The sequence below is a fragment of the Chrysemys picta genome, chromosome 3, assembly GCF_011386835.1.
Source record: "Chrysemys picta bellii isolate R12L10 chromosome 3, ASM1138683v2, whole genome shotgun sequence".
Classification (NCBI taxonomy): domain Eukaryota; kingdom Metazoa; phylum Chordata; order Testudines; family Emydidae; genus Chrysemys; species Chrysemys picta.
Window position 1 is genome coordinate 154,150,001 of NC_088793.1, and position 22,018 is coordinate 154,172,018.

General features: G+C 43.9%; 1 protein-coding gene and 1 long non-coding RNA gene across 4 annotated transcripts in view; one reads left to right on the forward strand and one right to left on the reverse strand.

Moving 5' to 3' along the window:
* ALK (ALK receptor tyrosine kinase) overlaps window positions 1-22,018 on the reverse strand; it is a 587,230-nt gene that overhangs the window by 142,547 nt on the left and 422,665 nt on the right. For all 3 annotated transcript variants that reach the window (XM_024114624.3, XM_065589314.1, XM_065589315.1), the window contains one exon: window positions 8,458-8,589. In XM_024114624.3, coding sequence (XP_023970392.3) covers window positions 8,458-8,589 — 132 coding nt within the window. The remainder of the gene's footprint in view (window positions 1-8,457; window positions 8,590-22,018) is intronic.
* Window positions 18,293-21,704, forward strand: LOC122173528 (uncharacterized). The gene is made up of 3 exons (XR_006174052.2): window positions 18,293-19,406; window positions 19,956-20,025; window positions 21,497-21,704. It is a non-coding gene; the product is annotated as an uncharacterized LOC122173528 (long non-coding RNA).

Genomic DNA, 22,018 nt, shown 5'->3' on the forward strand with positions numbered 1-22,018 from the left:
CCATTCTCCCCATACGCATTTTCATACAGATACTATTCCCTCTCTTCCACTGGGCCATGCAAGTCCATAATGTGAGAACACAAAGCATCCCTGACTTCTGTTGCCCTGTTGCAACCAGTTCCCGCAGTGGTAGTTGTATGTGCTGGCTGAGTGTACCAATTCATCGTCCTGTCGCTGCCATGGTCCATCCAGGGAGACATGGCTCACTGCTGGCTTCACAAACTTTGTGAAAAGCACAGCAAGCCACAGTAATATGGACAGCATTGATGACATCCAAATGGGTCTGTAGACATCTCCAACATGTATTTTAATCTGCCCAAATCACATTCAATCACCATTCTACATCTGCTGAGAATATAGTTAAACCTTTTCCCAGGGCCTCTGAAATCAGGGTACGATTTCATAAGACAAGGCAAAAGGGGCATGCAAGGTCCCTTAGAATAATGGTGGGGATTGTAACTCTGTTTGTCAAATCATCTGGTGGGAATAATGTCACAGCCTGTCCAGGAATGTAGAAAATCCTGAGCGACGAAAAACCTCTGGCATTGTGAACTTTCAAGTCCACGTTGATGTTCATAAATCTGCCTCTGTGGTCCACCATAACAATGGAGTACCACCCTTTGTGGTTTATGTACTCATGTGCTCCTTGAGGAGAGCTAACTATGGGTATGAGTTCCATCAATGACCCCGGCACAGTTAAACCCCATTCTCTCAAAGTCAGCAGTTACCTGTGGAATATCTTTAATGGCCAACACCTTGGGATAAACCACACATCCGACTGCCTCAGATACCTCTGCCATGAATTTCTCTACAATCAACTTTCCAACCCCAAACTGGTTGGCAACGGACCTGTAGCAGTCTGGGGTAGCCAGCTTCCAGACATTTATAGCAACCTGCTTCTGGGCTGGCAAGGGTGTCCTCGGGTGTCTCTCTTTATGCTGGAGGGTCAGGGCAAGCTGCTCACAAAGCTCCAGAAATGTAGCTTTCTTCATGCAAAAGTTCTGGACCCACTGCTGGTCATCCCAGGTCTGCACGACCATGTGATCACACCAGTCTGTGCTTGTGGTCCTGCACCAGATGCACTGTTCTACACAGCGGCTATGCCAACTGTACTGAGCAGCATCTGCCAGTGTGAGTCTGCCATGCCAGGGTATTCCTCCTCCATCATGAAATCCATTGGATACCTTCAGTGGGTCAGAAGCCACCTTCAAATTGTCCACCAGCTCCCACGGATGCTCTGCCAGTTTCCTGACACAAGAGCAAAAGCGCAGGCAAGAGAAATTCTTCAAAAGTTCTCCATGTTGCTGGCTCTGGTAGGTGGGAGCACACAGAGCAAAATGACTGCTCAGCAGGCGGTGTTGGCAGGTCGTTCAAACATACAGGGTGGGGAATTAAGTTTTTTCACAGAACATCAGTCATATGGCTAGAGCTGCCACATTTCGGGAGGGTGCCAGAGGCTCTCAGATATGGTTATCTGACTTGGGTCAGTGCAGTGTGGACGTCAGAGCCCCAGATACAAGAAAAAGTCTTAACATAGGGTTAAGAAACAGTGTAGATTACATGAGTCAGCTGACTTGAGTCCCACTACCCCCGGGGCTTACATTGCAGAATAGTCATACAGAGTGGGACCAGCGTATGCTGCCTACTGTGTAAAAGAGGAGAGTGGCAGGTTCCAGGGATTCTGAGAGGGAGCAGAGGCCATGTTGGGACCTCTCCATCTAAGAAGAAGGATGTAGTGATGACAGCTTGGTCCTTCTCTAAGTATTTTCAAACTTTCAGAATGGTTCAGGTTTGGTTTGAGAAGTAGGTAAAAGTTCAGGGGTTTCTGATTTTAACCCACATATCCCATCCTTTAACAGCAACAATAATTAACCTTTGGAACAACTTATGGAAGGATGTGGTGGATTTTCCATCACTTGAAATCTTTGAATCAAGATCAGATGTCTTTAGAAAAGGTATGCTCTGACTCAAAGGGCTTGATGCAGGAATTACAGATGAAATCTTATGTCACGTGCTATACACAAGCACAGACTAGATGATCATTATTGTCGCTTCTGGCCGTAAATAAAAATCTATGAATCTTTACTGGATATGGAAGGAAGTTTCAAGATCCTGGGTCAAAGGAGCATCTAAATGTGATAACACTTAAAGCATCTGATAGATCTTTAACACTGTAGCTGCCTACATATATGTTTTTCATTACTACTTGGTCTGCCAAATTCCATCAGAAATGAAGTGCAAAAAGTAACTATCCATTTCACCACAGTAAACAAAAAAAAGATTTTCTTGTAATGCCAAATGACTTTGAGATCATAACTGGTGGAAATCGGAATTCTGTCAGATGTAACCCTTTCAATGTAAAGAGGGGGGGAAAGGTTTGTAACTTAGCAAAGGTTTACACAAGACAGGAGAAGGTAGGGCACTTTTACAGAGAGCATTGCATGGCGACATGCCACCACACCATTTCTTCTCTGGGTAGCTTCTGTTGAGTCATATTCATCACCAATGCACAGATGAATCAGCTGGTTTTCCTCACAGATTTTCAGCTGGATAGTATATGGGGCCCAGTAGAATTTCCTATGCTTTGCAGTCATTTGCTCACTCTGACTGAAACTTGAAATACACATTTCTAGTCTAGATGCTAGGAATACTCATCCCCCCCCACAGACATAAATGCACATTCCTCCACCCACACACAGAGTGGAGTTTGAGTCACCAAAGCCTGAAATGGGACTTGAGCCCTATATTATTTTATTTGGTAACACAGGAATGTGAATCTAAAATAATGTCTTTCCCTTCTCTCCAACTCCTCTCCTGCTTCTCCTAGAGCAGCTGCTTTTCAAACTTCAGAGTGACTCCCTCTTCAAGTATTAGGGCTACATTGTGAATGGGGGAGAGTTTCGATCAGTCACAGGGTGATGTTACCCTTGGGAATTGTTCCCCCCACCCAAGAGTTTTCAGGTGTGTAACTGCAGTCCATACATCATAATCCATAATACACACAATAGGGTTAGCTCATCTGGCATCAGAGCATCTTCAGCCTTTGATTTGCTATTCCCTCACCTGTGGAACCACTCACATACAGCACTCTGATATGAGGGATGTTCTTAAACCAAAACCCCAACACCTCCTGCACCGGAAAAGTACAGATCTAAACTACTGGAGATAAAGTCTTTGCTTTCGTAAAACAAAGCTGTGTCAATTTTTATGCCAGAAGAGAATTTGTCCTTTCATCAGTCTTGCATCATAGCAGCCACATTACCTATATGGCTGTATTAAATCAGGGGGCCAAGGGCTGTCTTCACAGCAGTTTCCAATCCTTGTGTATGAATTTGCCAGTGAAGACATAGGCAAATTCATACACAAGGATTGTGTGTGACCATAGGATGGTCCACTCCCTGAAATCTTAATTTGTTCTTCTACTTCTTTCACTCCCCACCATGATCCCTGTGACAGCCACAAATGCAGAGCTTCAACCCCTTCCCCCCCCCCACAATACTATCAAAATAGAGAGAACAAAAGACATAAACCAGCTTGATTATATACATCCAGGTTCCCCTGCAATCACAGGAAGTTGGTCTTGTAGGACCCCCCTCAAGTAATCCTAACATGATCACAAGATAACTGGGGGAGAAATCAATATTCAGTAGGGGAAATTCCTTTACAAGCACACTGTTGACAGTCTGTTACATTTGTACATATGACCCCAAACCACCATGATTTGGCATCTGATTCCATTTATGCTTCTTTGAGGGGGTCTCTTTTCCCTGCAAGACTGTTTGATTAAAAATCAAACAGCAACATTTCTTTTCTCCAGGGGTCCCTGATTCTACTTATTCTACAAAGACTAATTGGCTGTATGTAGCAGAACCATCATGACATTTTCATTGGCCATTAATAAGTAAAGAGGTGTTAACAGACAGCAGGCTTTAGGGATCATTTTGAGGCAGGAAAAGAACAAAACAAAACACAAAAGAAAAAGAAGAAAAGACAAAATCAGTATCTTCAAAACCAAAAGAAACAGTAGAAAAACACAAGACCTTGAACTTCATAAAGAGAGAAACCATCAGTTAATAATTTGGCTTGACCCTTTCTGACAGTTCTTTTGTGTATGTGGCAGCAATGCTTGGGGAAAACATAAAACAAAAAACTCAAACAACCGACAACAATGATTCATTTTTTCCCCATGCTTGAAAACACTGATGAAAGTGTTTAAGTTATCAGGACTAAATGACAACCTTAATGCTGAAAAAGATTTGGTACATTGTGTGTTGGTCTGATAAACTGATGTAATTGATGTGTAAAATGTTTGATTGTTTTTTGTTCTGCAAAAGAATCTTATGCCAACAATAGGCAATGTCCCATATGGTCAGGGCAGCTCTGCAACAGCAGAGAATTGAATAATAGAACTGAATGGACTAGTACTCATGAGCTAAGCAGGGGTGGGCTTGGTCAGTACTTAAGATTGGAGAACCCAATTGTGATGGGGTATACAAACCTTACGCTGGGCCTGAAGGGGCTAAAAGGCAAGAGTGGGCTCAAGTAGCCTCCTGAACATGCTCTAGATGGAGGAGTGGGTTAAAAGGCACTGAGAAGCCCAGGCACAGGGGTGGACAGGTTGCAGGAGAGAGAAATCCTTCTTCAGGAAGCCAGACAGCAGGCTGAGTCTGAGAGGGGACCACAGAGTGGGTAAGGCCCATAGGCAGTACCTTCTCCAACCATCACCCCCTTTGAGAACCAGCAAATCCTTGCTCCTTTTGACTCTTTAAATGACTGACTGGACTTCAGGGGCCAGGCCCCAGACTAAAGGGTCATATAAGTAGGAAGTAGCCCAGAGCAGCAATCAGACTCGCTGTATGGAGGACCCTTCCAGTGTTGGTTCCCACCTGGCCCTGGACTGGGACCTGGTGGAGATGGAAGGCCGCATTCCCCCACTACATCCCTTTTGGGGGCTGAGGCCTAGCAGCAGGTGAAAATCCAAAGATTCCCAGGTTAGGGTCAAGGACAGGCACGTCTAGTGTGCTTTTAGAGAAGGCAAAGAGCTGGAAGTCAGGTGCGTGAATCACTAGGTTTTTCAGAAGGCCAGGCAGCCTATCACACCATTGGAAACCTAGGTACTGAAGGAAGTGACTCTAGAGGTGGCACTCTTCTCACACCCTAGAATGAAGGGTCACAGTTTTACTGAGGATGCTGTCTTTCAGAATATTATGTTGTGGTCAAACTCAAAATTGTCTATTATTTTCTCCCCAAGAGCTGAAAATGGGAACTCAGATTTCTAAGGTAATTAATTATAATCTGCTCATGTTTTACTCTCATGGTATTTTCAGCTGGACATAGTGGGCCAAATTCTCTGACTGCATAACTCCATTGACTATAGATGTTGACATTTCAATGGTGGGTGAAATGAGCCATATATGGTGTATGCATTTCATGTCACTGGGAGAGGGGCATTGGCTGCTTGGCCAGCTGACCCACCATGGTGTGGGATCTGGCAGCTAGGAGCACAACCAACCCCTCCCCCTCCACCACCACCAGCTAGTGCGTGCATGCTGTGGCTGGCCAGAGGTGCATCCTCCTTGTCAGAGAAACAATAAGCATGCTCCCATAGGTCTGTCCTATTCCAGAAGGATGGTTCTTGGATCGTAATAACAACTGGTACAGCTCTACTTCCCACACTACAATGCTCCTAACAGTACAGACAGGAATTTATGCACAGCAGATACAAGACATAAAACACATATATAGACGATCCATTTATTGGGCTGGGTAAGTAATGTAACTTCCTGCTAGAAATGACGTGAAATATAGTCAGTGGTAAAAAGAATTCTAATTGTCACCATTTATTGTTTTTAATTAAATATTAAAATACAATAAAAATCCCATTACATTTTTTTAAAGCTACGCTTGAAGGTTTTAGACAAAAGGGGGATTTTTTGAGATCTGTAAGTGAGACATTTTTAAGTGTATTTTAATTTTAATGCAGTGTTTCAGAGAAGGACTGGATGGATCAGGAGATTGGTAATGTGAAAAACAGCTTTATCTAGGTTGCCAGTTCAAATCTGCTTCAGGTCAACATTATATGTAGCATCACTGCTATTATGAAAACCTGTTTGCTGTGAACCACTGGGTATGTGAACACTGCAGCTGGAAGTGAGCCTCCCACGCCGAGTAGACAGACTCAAAATTGCTAAATTTTTAGCATGCTAAAAATTGTGTGGCTGTTGCAGTTTGGATGGCAGCTCAGGCTCTCAAGCCCACCTGAGCCCTGGGTCTGAGCTGGGGTAGCTAGTCCAGGCCTCCGCTGGATCTATAACATCTATACACTGCTATTTTTAGGGCCCTAGTGTGAGTCTCTCTACCCGGGCTGGGAGGCTCATTAACAAATTTCACCTGTAAAAACTCTAGTGGTCATGTCAAAAGTTAACCATTTAAAAGCTATTTGGTAGCCTATAAGAGCTATGTTGGTGCTCTTAGTTCAGATGCCAGTTATACATTGCATAAAAATTTATGACACCATTGATTTGACTGGCACACTTGCTAGAAGTAAAGAGGGTGGAATTCTCTATGGTCTCCCATGTTACTCCTAGGCTAGATATACAGTAGGATCACTTTGCCAGCGTAGGAATACAGTATACTATACCGGCAAAGCATGCAAAGTGTGGACAGAGCTTATATGGGCAAAGTTTCACTTTTGCCAGCATAGCTTAGTCTAGTTCCCCAGAAGTGAAGTGAACTATACTGGCAAACGTGCAGTTTCGCCACTATATCTAGCCCATGAAAGCTGATGCCCAAATACATTTGTTAACCTCTAAGGTGCCACAAGGACTCCTTGTTGTTTTTACTAGAGACTTCTACCAACACTGCTAGATTGTTCAGGGATCACAGTTCATCACACCCTGACTGACATAGTTGTGCCAGCAAAAGTATGTCGTTCAGCCTGGCCTTAGAGCTGGTTCCCTCCAAGTCAGGATTGAGGTACATACAGGGCAGCACAGGATAAGCTTCCCCCGTTTGCTGCCCTTGATGTACCTGTTTTGTGGAGAAGCAGAAGTATTCAGTCTCCAGGACTGTCAATCCAGCACCTTTTATTAGCACTGACATCTCTTTAAAAGGCTGAGAAGAGTCAACTGCGGTAGATACAATGCATGAGGTCACAGATTTATCTAGGATTTGTCTTACTACAGTAACAACTAAAAAGAAGACCATGCATCACAGAGCCCATTATATAGATGACTCTGGAACAGTACAACCATCGGTGAAATATTCAGGAATGTAGAAATTTAAGGCAAACTCAAGAAACTGATTATCTCAAAATGTGTCATCATAGGGCTGTGTCTATACTGTGAGCTACGGGTGTGCGTCCCCATCTCATATACACATACTTGCACTGGCTCTCGTTGAGCTAGAATGAGCATAGATAGCTGCATAGGTAGGAGCAATGGAGGCATGGCTAAGCTGTGCCGAGTACATAACTGCTGGTTTTCAAGTGGGTTTCTACTTGGGATGGTTCAGCTGTGCCTCTGCTGCTGCTACCTGTGCCACCATGACTACGCTGCTCTTTATACTTGTGTTAGCTCAAGGAGAGCCAGTGCGAGTATGTGTACGTGAGCAGCAGAATCTCACCCTTAGGTTGTAGCATAGACATAGCTTTATGTCAGACTGCAGACTGCCCAGGAATGGCTATTTAAATAAGGAAAAGGAGGAAGAGCAAACAGAGATATTTTTGGGAGGAAGGACTGACTAGTGGTCAAAGCATAGGACTAGGAGCCAGGAAAGGTAGGTTCTTTCCCAGACTCATTCTGTGACCTCAGACAGGTCACGTCCTCAGTTATAAAGTGGGGTTAATATGCACTTTTCACACCTGTCCAGCTATTCCTCCCCACGCCCAGTTGTGTGATAGTGTATGCCGGGCAGTTACTCTGCTCCTAGGAGAAAAAGCGTGAGAGCAGCTGAGGGAGGCTGGCAGAGTAGCAACCACAGCTGTGGCCACACCCAATCAGGCCACAGCTGGCCCTGATATAAGAGCTAAGGGAGGCACTGGGTCAGTCTCATTCCAGCCCTGGAGTAAGAAGGGTCTAGCTGCCTGGGAGCACAGGGTACCTCAAGCAGAGCAGTGTTGGGGAAGGGCAGGCAAAGCTGGGGGGCTCAGGCCAGGTGAGTTTCCAGGCTGAGGCCTGGCTAAAAGCCAGGGGAGGGACTGGGGCTGCAGGGAAAGGCGCAGGTCCAACCCCCTTGACAATGATGAGTGGCCATTACAGACTGCAGTTTGCGCCAGTGAGAGGGGGCTAGATGATGACTGGCAGTAGTCACTGAGGCAAGGTGGGTACAAGGCTGTTTCTCTGGCTATTAGCCTTCATGTGTTCATTCAAAGCTCCTGTGATTTGGGAAGCAACATCTGGCTCCCATTTTTCAGAAAGGAGGTGAAAGGATGTAAACTGGGGGTCAGAATTTACTCACTGCACATATCTCCCTCGTCCTCTCCCTCTGCGCAGTCCCTGATGAAATCACATGCCTGCCCCAGTTTGATTACTGTTCCATTCCAACAGTTGAAGGAACCCTGTAGGGCCATTTTGGAGCCAGAAGAAGATCCTAGAGAGAAGGAAAATAAGTCAATTAAGACTGCTGCATTACCCTCTTTTCCATATCCCTACTGCAGTGTCTGCTGGGATCCCAATCACATGGCCATAGAATCATGGAAGTTAGAGATACAGAAGACCTAATGGATTACCCACTCCACCCCACTGCAAATATAAGAACATTCCTAGCAGTGCATATCATCATGACAGAGAATTAGCAGTTCTGCCCTTTCTTATCTTCTCAGATATCTTGGTCACCATAGTGTGTTCATTACGTTAGAGCAGCTTCTCATTTCTCCTAATGCCCAACAGTCCACGTTAAGTACTAGATAGGTACAGTTCTCAAGGCATTTTCAGTGTTTTTGTGTGTGGGGGGGGGAAGAGCTGATACTTCAGAAAAAGGGTTGAATTCCTATAGTCTATATCGCTGTACTTCTAAAAAATGTGGTATGTCAAACAATACATGCCATGGGTTTTTAATTGTGTGCAAATTTTCTGCTACCCTGACAGCTCTGAAGATTGAGGTGCTTTGGAACAGCAAAGGGTTGCAAACAGTGCAAGCTTCTTCTATACCATCCTGCCAGTATGCCTAACCTATGACGTGGAGGCATCATACCTCTAGTTGTGCTGATCAATCATTGCCTCTCTCTCCCCTCCTCCCCGAGAGCAGAGAGTACCAACAAGGAAGCCAACTGTGCTGTGAACCACCATTTACTGGGAAAATCATCAGCTCATATGAGCCAAACAGTGTTTAGACAGTAATGGCTTTTAGATAGTGCTGAGCTCACTGCAAGATTTTATAGCCTAATGATAATTCCCCTTCAGACATCCAGACAATGTATGTTCTGATGTATGGGGCAACTTAGCCACCATAAGGTAGAACTGATGATAATGGTGGTACTGGCGTTGTGTATTAAGGTACATTCCTTGTTTAAGACTTTAGTTACCATATACCCTACATCCTAGTCAGCAATTGTGTCAAATTATTCTAAAGAAACATATCAATCTTCTAACCTGCTTTAATTATCCTTATTTTACCGTATCAGTTATAACACCTTGCAAGCAGAAGGGTCTAAAGAGAAGGCCAAACTGAGAGTCAAATTTTGCTCTCATTTATACTAGTGAGTACCTCCCAAATATTACTAGTAAATCCAGAGCTATACCAGCAGTTAAACTCTATTAACTTCCATGGAGATAATCCTGATTTACACAGGTGGGTCAGAACCTGGCCTGCTGTCCATTGGATTCACTTCACTCATTGCTGCAAAGCAGGAACATAGCATGGATGGGCCTGGGGCACCAGATTGGGAGTCAGAAGACCAGGGTGCCATTCCTGTTTTTGTCATCAATTTGCTTTGTGACTTTAAGAAAGTCATTTACCATCTCTGTTCTTCAGTTTCATCATCTGTAAAATGAGGATATAATGACTTCCTTCATAAAGTGCTTTGAGATCTAGAGATGAAATCAGAAAGGCTAAGGCACAAAATGAGTTACAGCTAGCAAGAGACACAATAGGAAAGAGGAAGAGGTTTGTTAAATACATTAGGAGGAAGAGAAAGATGAAGGAAACTGTAGATCCTCTACTTAGTGGGGAAGAAGAGCTAATAAGTGATGACAAATCAAAAAAACTGATGTGGCCAATGCCTATTGTGCTTCTGTCCTCACTAAAAAGATTAATGGTGACCAGAAACTCAACACAATTAATATTAACAACAAGGGGGAATGAACATAAGCAAAAATAGGGAAGAATAGTCTAAAGAATATTTAGATAAGTTACATATATTCAAGTCAGTACGGCCTGATGATATGCAGCCTTAGGTACTTAAACTAGCTGAAGCAATCTCAGAACTGCTAGCAATTATCTGTGAGAACTCATGGCGCATGGGAGAGGTTGCAGAGGACTGGGAAAGAGCAAACATACCACCTGTCTTTAAAAAGGGGAACAAAGAGGGCTAGGGAATTATAGACCAGTCAGCATAACTTTGATATGTGGAAAAATACTGGAATAAATGATTAAACAATGAATTTGTAAGCATGTAGAGGATAATAGGGTTATAAGGAATAGCCAGCACAGATTCAAGAACAAATCATGCCAAACCAACCTTAAAAAAAAAAAACCTATATTCAAAGAGTTGTTATCAATGCAATGGCTTGCCGTCAAACTGGTAGGGTGTGCCTAGTGGGGTCTTGAATGGGACAATCCTGGGTCTGATACTATTCAATATTTTCATGGATAATGGAGTGGAGAGTCTGGTTATAAAATTTGCAGATGATACCAAGCTGGGGGTGAGGGGTTTGCAAGCACTGTGGAGGACAGGATCAGAATTCAAAATAATTTTGACAAATTAGGAAATTGGTCTGAAATCTACAAGATGAAAGTCAATAAAAACAAGTGCAATGCACTTCACTTAGGAAAGAAAAATCAAATGCAAAACTACAAAATGGGAATAACAGGCTAAGTGGTAGTACTGCTGAAAAAGACCTGGGGGTTATAGTGGATCACAAACTGAATGAGTGTCAACAATGTGATGCACTTGCAAAAATGGCTAATATCATTCTGGCATGTTTTAACAGAAGTGCCATATGTAAGACACAGGCGGTAACTGTCCCACGCTATTCGGCACTGTTGAGACCTCAGTTGGAGTACTTTGTTCAATTCTGGGCAAGACGTTTCAGGAAAGAAGTAGACAACTGGGGAGAGCCCAGAAGAGAGCAACAAATGTTAGGGCAGATTTTCTAAATATCTTCTGAGCAAAAAAATTCAAAAATGCTGGGCATGTTTCATTTTGAGAAAAGAAGACTGAGCGGTGACCTCATAATAGCCTTCAAATATATTAAGAGCTGTTATAAAAAAGGACCATGATCAATTGTTCTCCATTTCCTCTGAAAGGAGAACAAGAAGTAATGGGCTTAATCTGCAGCAAGGGAGATTTAGATTAGATATTAGGAAAAAATTTCTAACCATAAAGATAGTTAAGTTCTGGAGCAGGTTTCCAAGGGAGGCTTTTAAGAACAGGCTGGACAAATACCTGTCAGGGATAGTCAAGATTACTTGGTCCTGCTTCAGTGCAGGGGACTGGACTTGATGACATCTCCAGATCCCTTCCAGCCCTTCATTACTATGAAATAAGCTCTATAAGAACAAAGTATTATTATTCTGTATTGTAATGAAGCAGCTGTATAGTACTGCTATGCTGTAAAACAACAGCTTTCAGAGGACTGAATAACTTCTTCTGAAACTACAGGGGAACTGAGGTTGGCAGGACATTTGTTTACCAAAGTGAAAATCTGGCCAGGACACCAAGGTCAGTATCTTAATTGTTGCAAACATGTAGTGAGTTCTTTAATGGACTAGAAGTGACCATTACCTATTGTGTCCCTATTAATTCAAGCTCAGAGGGGAAAAAACAATCTACTGAGTTAGTTCTTGTAGCACTTGCATTTGGTTGTTGGGTTTTTGTTTTGTTTTTTTTGGTGAGGGGTTGGGAATTTCCACCCAAGAACTGGCTAACTTTAAGCTTCTTAGCATATGAGAGCTGGCTACCTCATTGCCCTGGGTGACCTGGCTAAAAACACAGCATGCCTATCATGGCTGTCTAACAAGTCAATTTATTGCTCATAACACAGTATACCACACACACCACCTTGTGTGCCTTTGGCTCTTTTAAAAGAAGCTTCAGATAACATTTCTGTGTATCTTTTTTTGGAATCTAAATCTGAAGCTTAGGTCTCCTACCTCCTAAAGAAATACAAGTCTGCAGTTTGTGCTCTGTATGAGTGAAACATGCAATCCACTTTCCAACTTCAAATACCAGTAGCTCAAAACATACCAGTGCTTCTTTCTGTAAAGGGATACTCCTAGATACTTGTATAGTACATTTTTTTACAAGGACCACAGAGATTTACAAAAATGGTTAGCTACTATTATTTACATTTTAAAGATGGGGACACTGAGGCATACAGAAATGAAGTAACTTCACTGAGTCAGTTCAATACAATGAATCAACAGCAGAGTCAGAAAGAGAACCCAGGTCTGCTGATCTATCTAATCAAGAGGAAGAACTACTGCTGCTTTAATGTCTGCACCACCCTAAGGTTGTCCATCAAGCCAGCTCTCTTGCTAGCTATCTTCTGACTGCAACACACAGTCTGAATATAAAGTCTGAAGTACTACAAACACAATCCTATGCAAAAGGAATAATCACAAGAGTGAAATGCCTGCAAGCTGCATGGTAACTATTTTAATATACCATAATAGAGGCTCAAACTCAATGTACAGCCAAATTAAAAAAAAAAAAAAAACCAGTAAGAGGAACCAAAAAATGCCATCATGGCTATAACAGCAGATTAAAAGAGGTGGTTAGAGGCAAAAGGCATCCTGGAAAAATTGGAAGTCAAATCCCACTAAAGAAAAGAGAAAGGAGCATAAACTCTGGCAAGTCAAGCATAAATGTATAATTAGGAAGGCCAAAAAAGAATTTGAAGAACAATTAGCAACGCCGAAAACTAACAAAACAATTTTTTAAGTACAGCAGAAGCAGGAAGCCTGTCTAATGATCAGCAGGGTCTCTGGATGATCGAGGTGCTAAAGGAGCACTCAAGGAAGATAAGGCCATTGTGGAGAAACTAAATGAATTCTTTGCATTGGTCTTCACTGCAGAGGATGTCAGAGAGATTCCTGTACCTGAGTCATTCTTTTTGGATGACACATCTGAGGAACTGTCCCAGACTGAGGTGTCAGTAGAGGAGGTTTTGGAACAAATTGATAAATTAAACAGTAATAAATCACCAGGACCAGATGGTATTCACCCAAGAGGTCTGAAGGAACTCAAATATGAAATTGCAGAACTACTAACTGTGGTATGTAACCTATCACTTAAATCAGCCTCTGTACCTGATGACCAGTGGATAGCTAATGTAACATTGATATATATATTTTTTTTAAAAAGGCTCTAGAGGCAATCCTAGCAAATACAGGCCAGTAAGCGTAACTTCAGTACCAGGCAAATTGGTTGAAACTATAGTAAAGAACAGAATTATCTTACACATAGATGAACATGATATATTGGGGAAGCGTTAACATGGCTTTTATAAAGGAAAATCATGCCTCACAAATCTATTAGAATTCTTTGAGGGTGTAAATAAACAGGTGGACAATGGTGATCCAGTGGATAGAATGTACTTGGACTTTCAGAAAGCCTTTGACAAGGTCCCTCATTAAAGGCTCTTAAGCAAAGCAAGCACTCTTGTCATAAGAGGGAAGATCCTCTCATGGATTAGTAACTGGTTAAAAGATAGGAAAGGAAGTGTAGGAATAAATGGTCAGTTTTCAGAATGGAGAGAGGTAAATAGTGGTGTTCCCAAGGGGTCTGTACGGGGACCAGTGCAGTTCAACATATTCATAAATGATCTGGAAAAGGTGACAAAGTTTACAGATTATACAAAATTATTCAAGAGAGTTATGTCGAAAGCTGACTGTGAAGAATTACAAAGGGATCTCACAAAACTGAGTGATGAGACAAGAAAATGGCAGATGAAATTTAATGTTGATAAATGCAAAGTAATGCACACTGGAAAAAATAATCCCGACTATACAGATAAAATGACGGCATCTAAATTAGCTGTTACCATTCAAGAAAGATCTTGTAGTCATCGTGGTATTTCTCTGAAAACATCCACTCGGTGTGCAGCCGCAGTCAAAATAGCTAACAGTATGTTAGCAACCATTAAGAAATGGATAGATGAGACATAAAATATCATATTGCCACCACATAAATCCATGGTAGGCTCACATCTCGAATACTGCATGCTGTTCTGGTTGTCCTAAAATATCTTTTGAGATAGAATTGGAAAAAAGTACAGAGAAGGGCAACGAAACTGATTAGGGGTCTGGAATAACTTCCATGAGAGGAGAGATTAAAAAGACTGACTTTTCAGCTTAGAAAAGACATAATTATGGGGTGATATGATAGAGGTCTACAAAATCATGAATGGTGTGGAGAAAGTGAATAAGGAAGTGTTATTTACCCCTTCACATAACACAAGAGCCAGAGGTCACCCAATGAAATTAATAGATAGCAGGTTTATAAACAAATGAAAGTAAGTACTTCACACAACACATAGTTAGCCTGTGGAACTCATTGCCAGGGGATGTTGTGAAGACCAAAAGTGAAAGTGTGTTCAAAAAAGAATTAGATAAGTTCACGGAGGATAGGTCCATCAACAGCTATTAGCCAACATGGTCAGGGAAGCAACCCCATGCTCTGGGTGTCGTTAAACCTCTGACTTCCAGAAACTCAGACTGGACGATAGGAGATGAATCATTCAATAATTGCCCTGTTCTGTTCATTCCCTCTGAAGCATCTGTCACTGGCCACTGTCAGAAGACAGGATATTGGTGTAGATGCACCATTGGTCTGACCCAGTATAGCCACTCTTATGTTTAATGAGAAGGGGTAGAATAAGCTGTTATATGTTAAAGTGGAACAAATCTCTGCTTGCACTGCATGGTCAGTCTTAGGTACTAGAAAGGGGCAGCATATCTAATTCAATGTACAAGCATGTGATGTGAAAGACTATGAATTTTAGAAGTGTCTATAAAACAAGGACTGTTCAAATGTTTGTGTCTCCCTTACACTCCCAAGGAAAAGGCCTTATACTGCTTTGAAGCATCAATTAATTTCCTACCAATGTTATCAGGAGTTGTGCTATATAGCCAACAATTATAGCTCAGTCACCAACATTTCTTACATCTGACAGGTATTGCTAGCTTCTGTGACATGGACTGATGGATCTCAGTCTAGCTCCTGGTGGACAAGTGCCCATATGATTTACCATCTCACCCTTGTGCATCAGGGTTGGGGCAGTGGCTACAGGAAGCTCGCACTGCTGCTTGCTGGGTCTCTCCTATTCTGTGGATAAAGAGAGAGTTCAGTCTCCAGGGCTCTCAATCCAGCATGAGGACTATATTCCTGTATAATGTGTCTAAACAAAAGCTAACTGTTGTAATGACTGTATTGTTTCTGATGTTTACATGACAAGGATTTGTAAACTTGTTAAAAACTTCCTAAATAAATAGTTTAAAAAAAATAGCGGTGAAGATGCAGTAGCACAGGCTTTAGCATGGGCTGTACACACCTGCTCAGAATCCTGGGTAAGTATTCGCATTGCTAGCCTGTGCCAGGGCTATGCCCATGCATCTTCACTGGTATTTTTAGTTTTGCGAGGCAGCTAGCATGGGTATGCTAACCCAATCTCACCTCTGATTGCAATGTAGACACACTTATGGCTCGCCCTGGGCCATTTGCTTTTTGCTTCAGCTCTGCCTTCTTTACCCCTGCTCCTCCTGTCTCCACACAACATATCCTGCCTTAGAAAAGAGCGGTGTGGAAAGTAAGCCCTGATCCTGCCTGGGGAAAGTACTGTACTAGTTAAACTACAGTATTTAACAATTATGTAAACTGGAGCTGTGCACTCAAAAATGGAAAACCAGCTTGAAGCAGCCATGTATGAGTTTAGCAGACTAAAACATCTCCCCACAATTGTTACAGTGAGAGGTCGCCTCCAAAGAGCCTATTCTCCATTGGGCAGTTGCTTCCAGAGCGTAGGAGGGCTGGCTGCTTTCCCCAGAGACTAATTCTCTCCTGATACCTGGATTCCAGCACCAGAGCATGGGATTTACTAGGCTGCTATCACAATGAAATGGCCTTAACAATGAATGGGGTTAGGAATAAAGCTATGCACATAACTGGCTTTTTGGTTTGCTGGCTGTTCAAAAAAAAAAAAAAAAGATCAGGAAAAAAGATTAGTTTCAGGTCAACCCCAAACAAACACTTTTCAGTGTTTTAATTGAATCAAAAAGTTTTTTAAAAAGTAGTTTGGTGTTGAACAAAATGTTTTGTTGGACCCTGTAAATGTTTGTTTGACATGCCTATTTTGGAGAACCTCTCTGGCCAGTTATGGCTCTACTGCAACTTACCTCCGTTTTCCCTTTGATAAGGTAACAATGATGTTACTTTAACAGCCCAGTCAAGGAGCCAAAGTCTAATTAACTTCATTGCATCTCCATTTAATAAAGCACTCTGAGAAGAGCACTTGAACAGTAAGTTAAGCTCTTACCTTGGGGCCCAGACAAAACTTAAATGTCCCAAAACCATATTATTTGGGTCTGCTAAGATCAATCCTCAGGAGCTGGGGCCAGGATTCTCCCTTGCCAGTTGTGCAGCTTCTTCCCAGCCCACCCTGCTTGTCTTTACTGGCTTTCAGCTTCCTCTAACAGTGGTTCTTTCAGCTGTAAGATCCCAGGTTTCTCTGCTGCCTGGAGAGCTTTGCAGTCCCTCTCCCTCACCTTGCAGCTTCCTGGTTTTGTGTGTGTGTGGTGAGGGGGACGGGGGCGGGGGGTTGGTAATAGGGAATCAGCCCTCTTTAGCCAGCTAGTTAAATCCCACAGCTAGGGTTATCATACGTCCGGTTTTTTCCAGACATGTCCGGCTTTTTGGTAATCAAACCTCCATCTGGGGGGGAATTACCAAAAAGCCGAACATGTCCGGGAAAAATACCACCGGCCGGGCACTTCCCCTCCCACGGCTGCTGTGCTCCCTACCTTGACTCTTCTGCTCTGTTTAAAGCCAAGCTGCCCGAGCACTACCGGGTTCGAGCAGCCACCATGCTTCCGAACCCTGAGCCGCCAGCCGGGCACTTCCCCTCCCAGGCTCCGGGGGCGCAGGGTCCAGAGGCATGGGGGCTGCCCGAAGCCGGTAGTGCTCGGGCAACTCGGCGTTTATAGAGCCCAGGAGTTCAGGGAGCACAGCAGCTGCTAGAGCCCGGGAGGGGAAATGCCCGGCCGGGGGCGCAGGGTCCGGAGGCATGGGGACTGCCCGAAGCCCGAGCGCTACCGGCTTCACAGTTTGCTGGGCAGCCTCCAGACCCTGCGCCCCCGGCTGGGCGCTTCCCCTCCCGGGCTCCAGCTGTGCTGGGGAAGCGCCAGCCAGGGGCACAGGGGCTGGGGGCTGCCCGGCAAACCGTGAAGCCGGTAGCGCTCGGGCAGCCCTTTTCGCGTGGCTGGGAGGGAGGAGGGGAAATGCGGGGCGCTCAGGGGAGGGGGCGGAGACTTTGGGGAAGGGGCGGGGAATGAGCGGAGTTAGGGTGGGAAAGGGGGTAGGAAAGTGGCGGGACCAGGGCCCCGTGGAGTGTCCTCTTTTTTTATTTTTTAAATATGGTAACCCTACCCACAGCACCCTCACAGGTGTGGTGGGTGGGGCTAATGGATTGGGACAGGGCAGGCCAGCTGCAGCCCTCTACAGAAGACCACCCCTATACAAACCCAAAATGAAACATTTCATTTGTGCTTTTTAAAACTTTTTACTCTTTATTTTTTAAGGAAATTTCAGAAATTTCAAAATGAATCATCATTCCAAACTGAAAAAAACCAACAATGTTGTATTTAAAAAATGTTGAAACTAAATGATTCAAATATTTTTAAAGATTTTTTTCTGATCAAAACCATTTGGTGAATTCGACATATATTCTAAATGTTTTGGTTGACCTAAATCTGGATTTCTGGTGGAAAAAGTTTTGCCCAGCTCTAATTAGATTACCAAATATTGCAGCTAAACCCAGAGCCAGGACTTTTGCAGGTTCTCCCTTTCTTTGAGTGGTTTTAAGATATCAGAGGCCATCCAGGGAGGAGTGAGCTGGAGTCTCTCATCTCTTTGCAGAGTCCCTTGTTGGAGACCCCTTTGATCTCTTTGACAGCTGAGTGGCCCTAAGTTATGCAGCCTGATAAACCTGACTTTGCATACTGTAAATCTTCTGGGGACCTAGCCTCTTGGATTCTGCCGTGGTTCAAGGCTGGATGTTTTTCTAGAAGATACGCTTTAGTTCAACCACAGCTACTGGGCCTGAAGCAATAATCAATTCAAGGAAGTCCTATGGCCTGTGTTATGCAGGGGGTCAAGCTGGATGTTCACAATGGTCCCTTCTGGTCTTAAAATGTATGAATCTATGAAAGTGGATAGATTTATAGAAGAATGCACCTGCTCTCCAGTGTCTCTGCTTCCTACTTACAACCAGAGACCCTCCCCTGTAGTACCATGCGTCATGGACCTGCCTTTCAAGAATGTCACATCCAAAGTAGGCTATTGTTGCAAATTCCCTATTACAACTCTTACCCGCTTTTATATAACAAAGGTAAAATCAGAGACCGAGCCCAAAGCCCCTTGGCAGAATGAGCCATTGTTTGCCTGACTCATCCACGCTTGCTAAACAGCAAAGCTACATCATGTTCCTTGATACTACAGAGAGTTGAGAACTGCTGGTGATTCAATTAGATGTGCGCTTGATACTTTTATTTATATTGCCTGCCAAAACTAAAAATTAATGAAGCATGTAGAAAAACAACCCCTATTTCTTGTCAAGCTCATTTTATGGTGCAAATAAATTCAGAAGGGGAAAACAAACAAACATGCCAAACCATTTTAATAAAGGGTCCCAGCTTCTAAACAGGGTGCTCTGTGTTATTGACAGCTCATAGTTTTTGATTGCCTTACAGAATTCTGGCTTGCAGCGTGCAAGCTGCGCACTGCACTTGTATGTCTGTTACGGTCAAGACATTCCTACAGACCAGAACTGTACATACAGAAACAAGACAAGTGGCTGAAACTGGACAACCCTGAGAATCTATCAGCAAGGACTACATAGACTTCTACAGTGCATCTTCCTTTTTGTAACATGCTATCCCCTGCAGAATCTACAGTTTGGAAGTTCCTACAGACACAGCTTAGAGCCTTTCCCATGTCTGAATCAAACCTCATCAGATTTCACAGGCTAAGGGTATGTCTACACTGGCAAGTTTCTGTGCCACAAGTTATACCACTTTTATTAAAATGCTGGAATTAAAACTGCTGTTGTGTGTCCACACCATGCTCCTTGTGACACTAGAGCACATCCACATTAGCAGCTCTTGCAACGGCAAAGAGAGCAGTGCATTGTGGTAGATATCCCACTGTGCAACTGGCTGCAGGGTGCTTTGGGAAGAATTTGCAATGCCTCTTGGGGCAGGCACAGCATCACATGATGCAGGTTTCTCAATCCCATTGTTCCATGGGCATCCTACTAGATTGCCAGCTGCTTTTCAACTGAAGGGGTGTGTGTGTGTGGGGGGGGAATTGTGTGACAGGGAGTGTGTGAGAGTATGGAGTGGGGGAGAGAGACAGTGTGTTTTGGGGGACAGAGAGTATGTCCACATGCTGTCTTGTAAGTTCAGAGAGTGACAGGAAGCAACCAGTCCTGAGGCAGGGGGAACACCTCCCCCCCCCCACCCCTCTGTGTTCAACAGCATGAGCAATCCACATTAATGTTTTGCTTTGTGTCCTGGAGCAGATCAGCACAGCAAGCAACGGCTGTCAGAAATGGAGCTTTGCAAGGGGCAGGGCGCAGGTTTCCCGGGCAGGTGAGTTCAAAACAATGAGCAGAGCGGTCACTTGAGGCAGTATGGGACAGCGCCGGAGGCCAATGACAGTGCAAAAAGCAATCAGGTGTCTACACTGGCAATGGAGTGCTGAAGCCTCTGCGCAAATAGCCTAACCACTCTCGTTGAGGTGGGTTGTTTTGCAGTGCTGCAACTGAGTTGTTTCTGCGCACAAAGTGGCGTGGCAGTGTGTACAAGTCTGCAGTTTGAGCGCAAAAAGCTGCTTTACTGTGCAGAAACTTGCCAGTGTAGACAAGCCCTGAGAGTTGGACTAGGTCAATATGGAGATCTCTAGAGGAAAACCAGGGTGTTGCAGGAAGTGACTTTGGTGACTCAGTAGGTCGTTCTTCCTGTCAAGCAGGGGTGAAAGTAAGGCGGTACTGGCCGGTATGGCGTACTGGTAAAAAGTGTCCATCAGTACCGGCCCATACCGCTGACTTTAAAGCACTGCCGTGGCAGCACTTTAAGGACCCTGCTTAAAGCGCTTTAACGTCACTGCCCCTTTTGCACTCCCCCCATCGGTGGTCCTGCAGGGTCCCTACCGCCAGGGCCACCAATGAGAGGTGTAAAAGGGGCAGTGCCGTTAAAGCGCTGCCGTGGCAGTGCTTTAATGTCGTTGCCCCTTTTGCCCCACCCCCCGGCCGCCAACGGGGCGGGGGGGGGGAAGGAGCAGCTGCCCCAGGGCCGCGATTTAAAGGGCCCGGGGCTCCGGCTGCCGCTGGAGCCCCAGACCCTTTAAATCGCAGCTGGAGCCTGGGGCAATGTAGGCCAGGCAGCGCAGATGGACTGGCTGGGGGATGTTGACCCTAACCCTGCCCATTCCGCCTGAGGCCCCAACCCTTCCGCCCAAGGCTCTGCCCCTTCCATGGGGGCCAGAGCTGGCCCTGTACCGGTAAGAGCTCCATTTTACTTTCACTTCTGCTGTCAAGTAAGTATTAAATCAATGCCCCAGGATGGTGTTATGGAGCACTGTGTTGCTACCTAACTAACACACAAGATGAAACACCAAGGCCCTCAGCACTTGTAGCAGCATTAATATTATCTGTTCATTTATCTCTGTTGACATGAGATTTGAATTAGCTCAGATTTGCATTATGCCGTGCACATACCTGGGCTTGTAGCATAGGTCACAGAACAGAAATAGCATGATCACAGCAGGGTGAGTTATTAGGCTCAGTTCAGTGTCACTGGATGAATTATTCCCTTCTCCTATTTGCATATTCAGTGTCTACACACACAAGGAATGATTGGACGAAGGAGGAGAAGATTTAGGTAGCTAGAAAAATATGTACCGAAAAGCATCCCTCCCAAAATTATACTTTAAATGTTCTTTTTGTTTGTTTTTTTTTAAATGGAGGCATTTTTATTTATGTTAAGGGGGGGTTAACTAGCTTTAAATTAAAATGTCCATTTGATATTAAAAAAGACATTAATTTGGCGTTTCATTTTCCAGACCCAATCGCTTCATCCCAGGAGAGCCTGCGAGGAAAGGATTGCTGAGTTTTGCGCAGACCCCGACTAACATACAAAAGATGACGGGGGGAAGAAAAATGAATGATATCAAATAGGCATCAAAGTAAAATTTGTGGGAGACATGTTTTATATTTACAGCAATGTTTGTGTAGCTGTTGGTATCCATAAATTACACTAGTCATTAAGCTGTACCATAGCTGGCTTGGTGTCTTATAAATTATTATTTAATCAGCAACATTAAAAAAATGGCACATTTCAAGGAAAGGAGACACAAACAATGGCTTGGGGGCCCTGCACAGACTTAGAATCTCACAGGTCTTGCTTCCAGTCACTCCGTAATTTGGTAAATATTGGAATCCAGTGCCAGGCTCTGGACATGAATGACATGATTTGAACTCATGCCTGATCATACAAATTTGACCTAATCTCTGTGCAGCTGGGCAAGTGAGGATTTCCACTAACTCCTCTTCACAGCCCAATCACTTCCTCTGTTAATGTGACT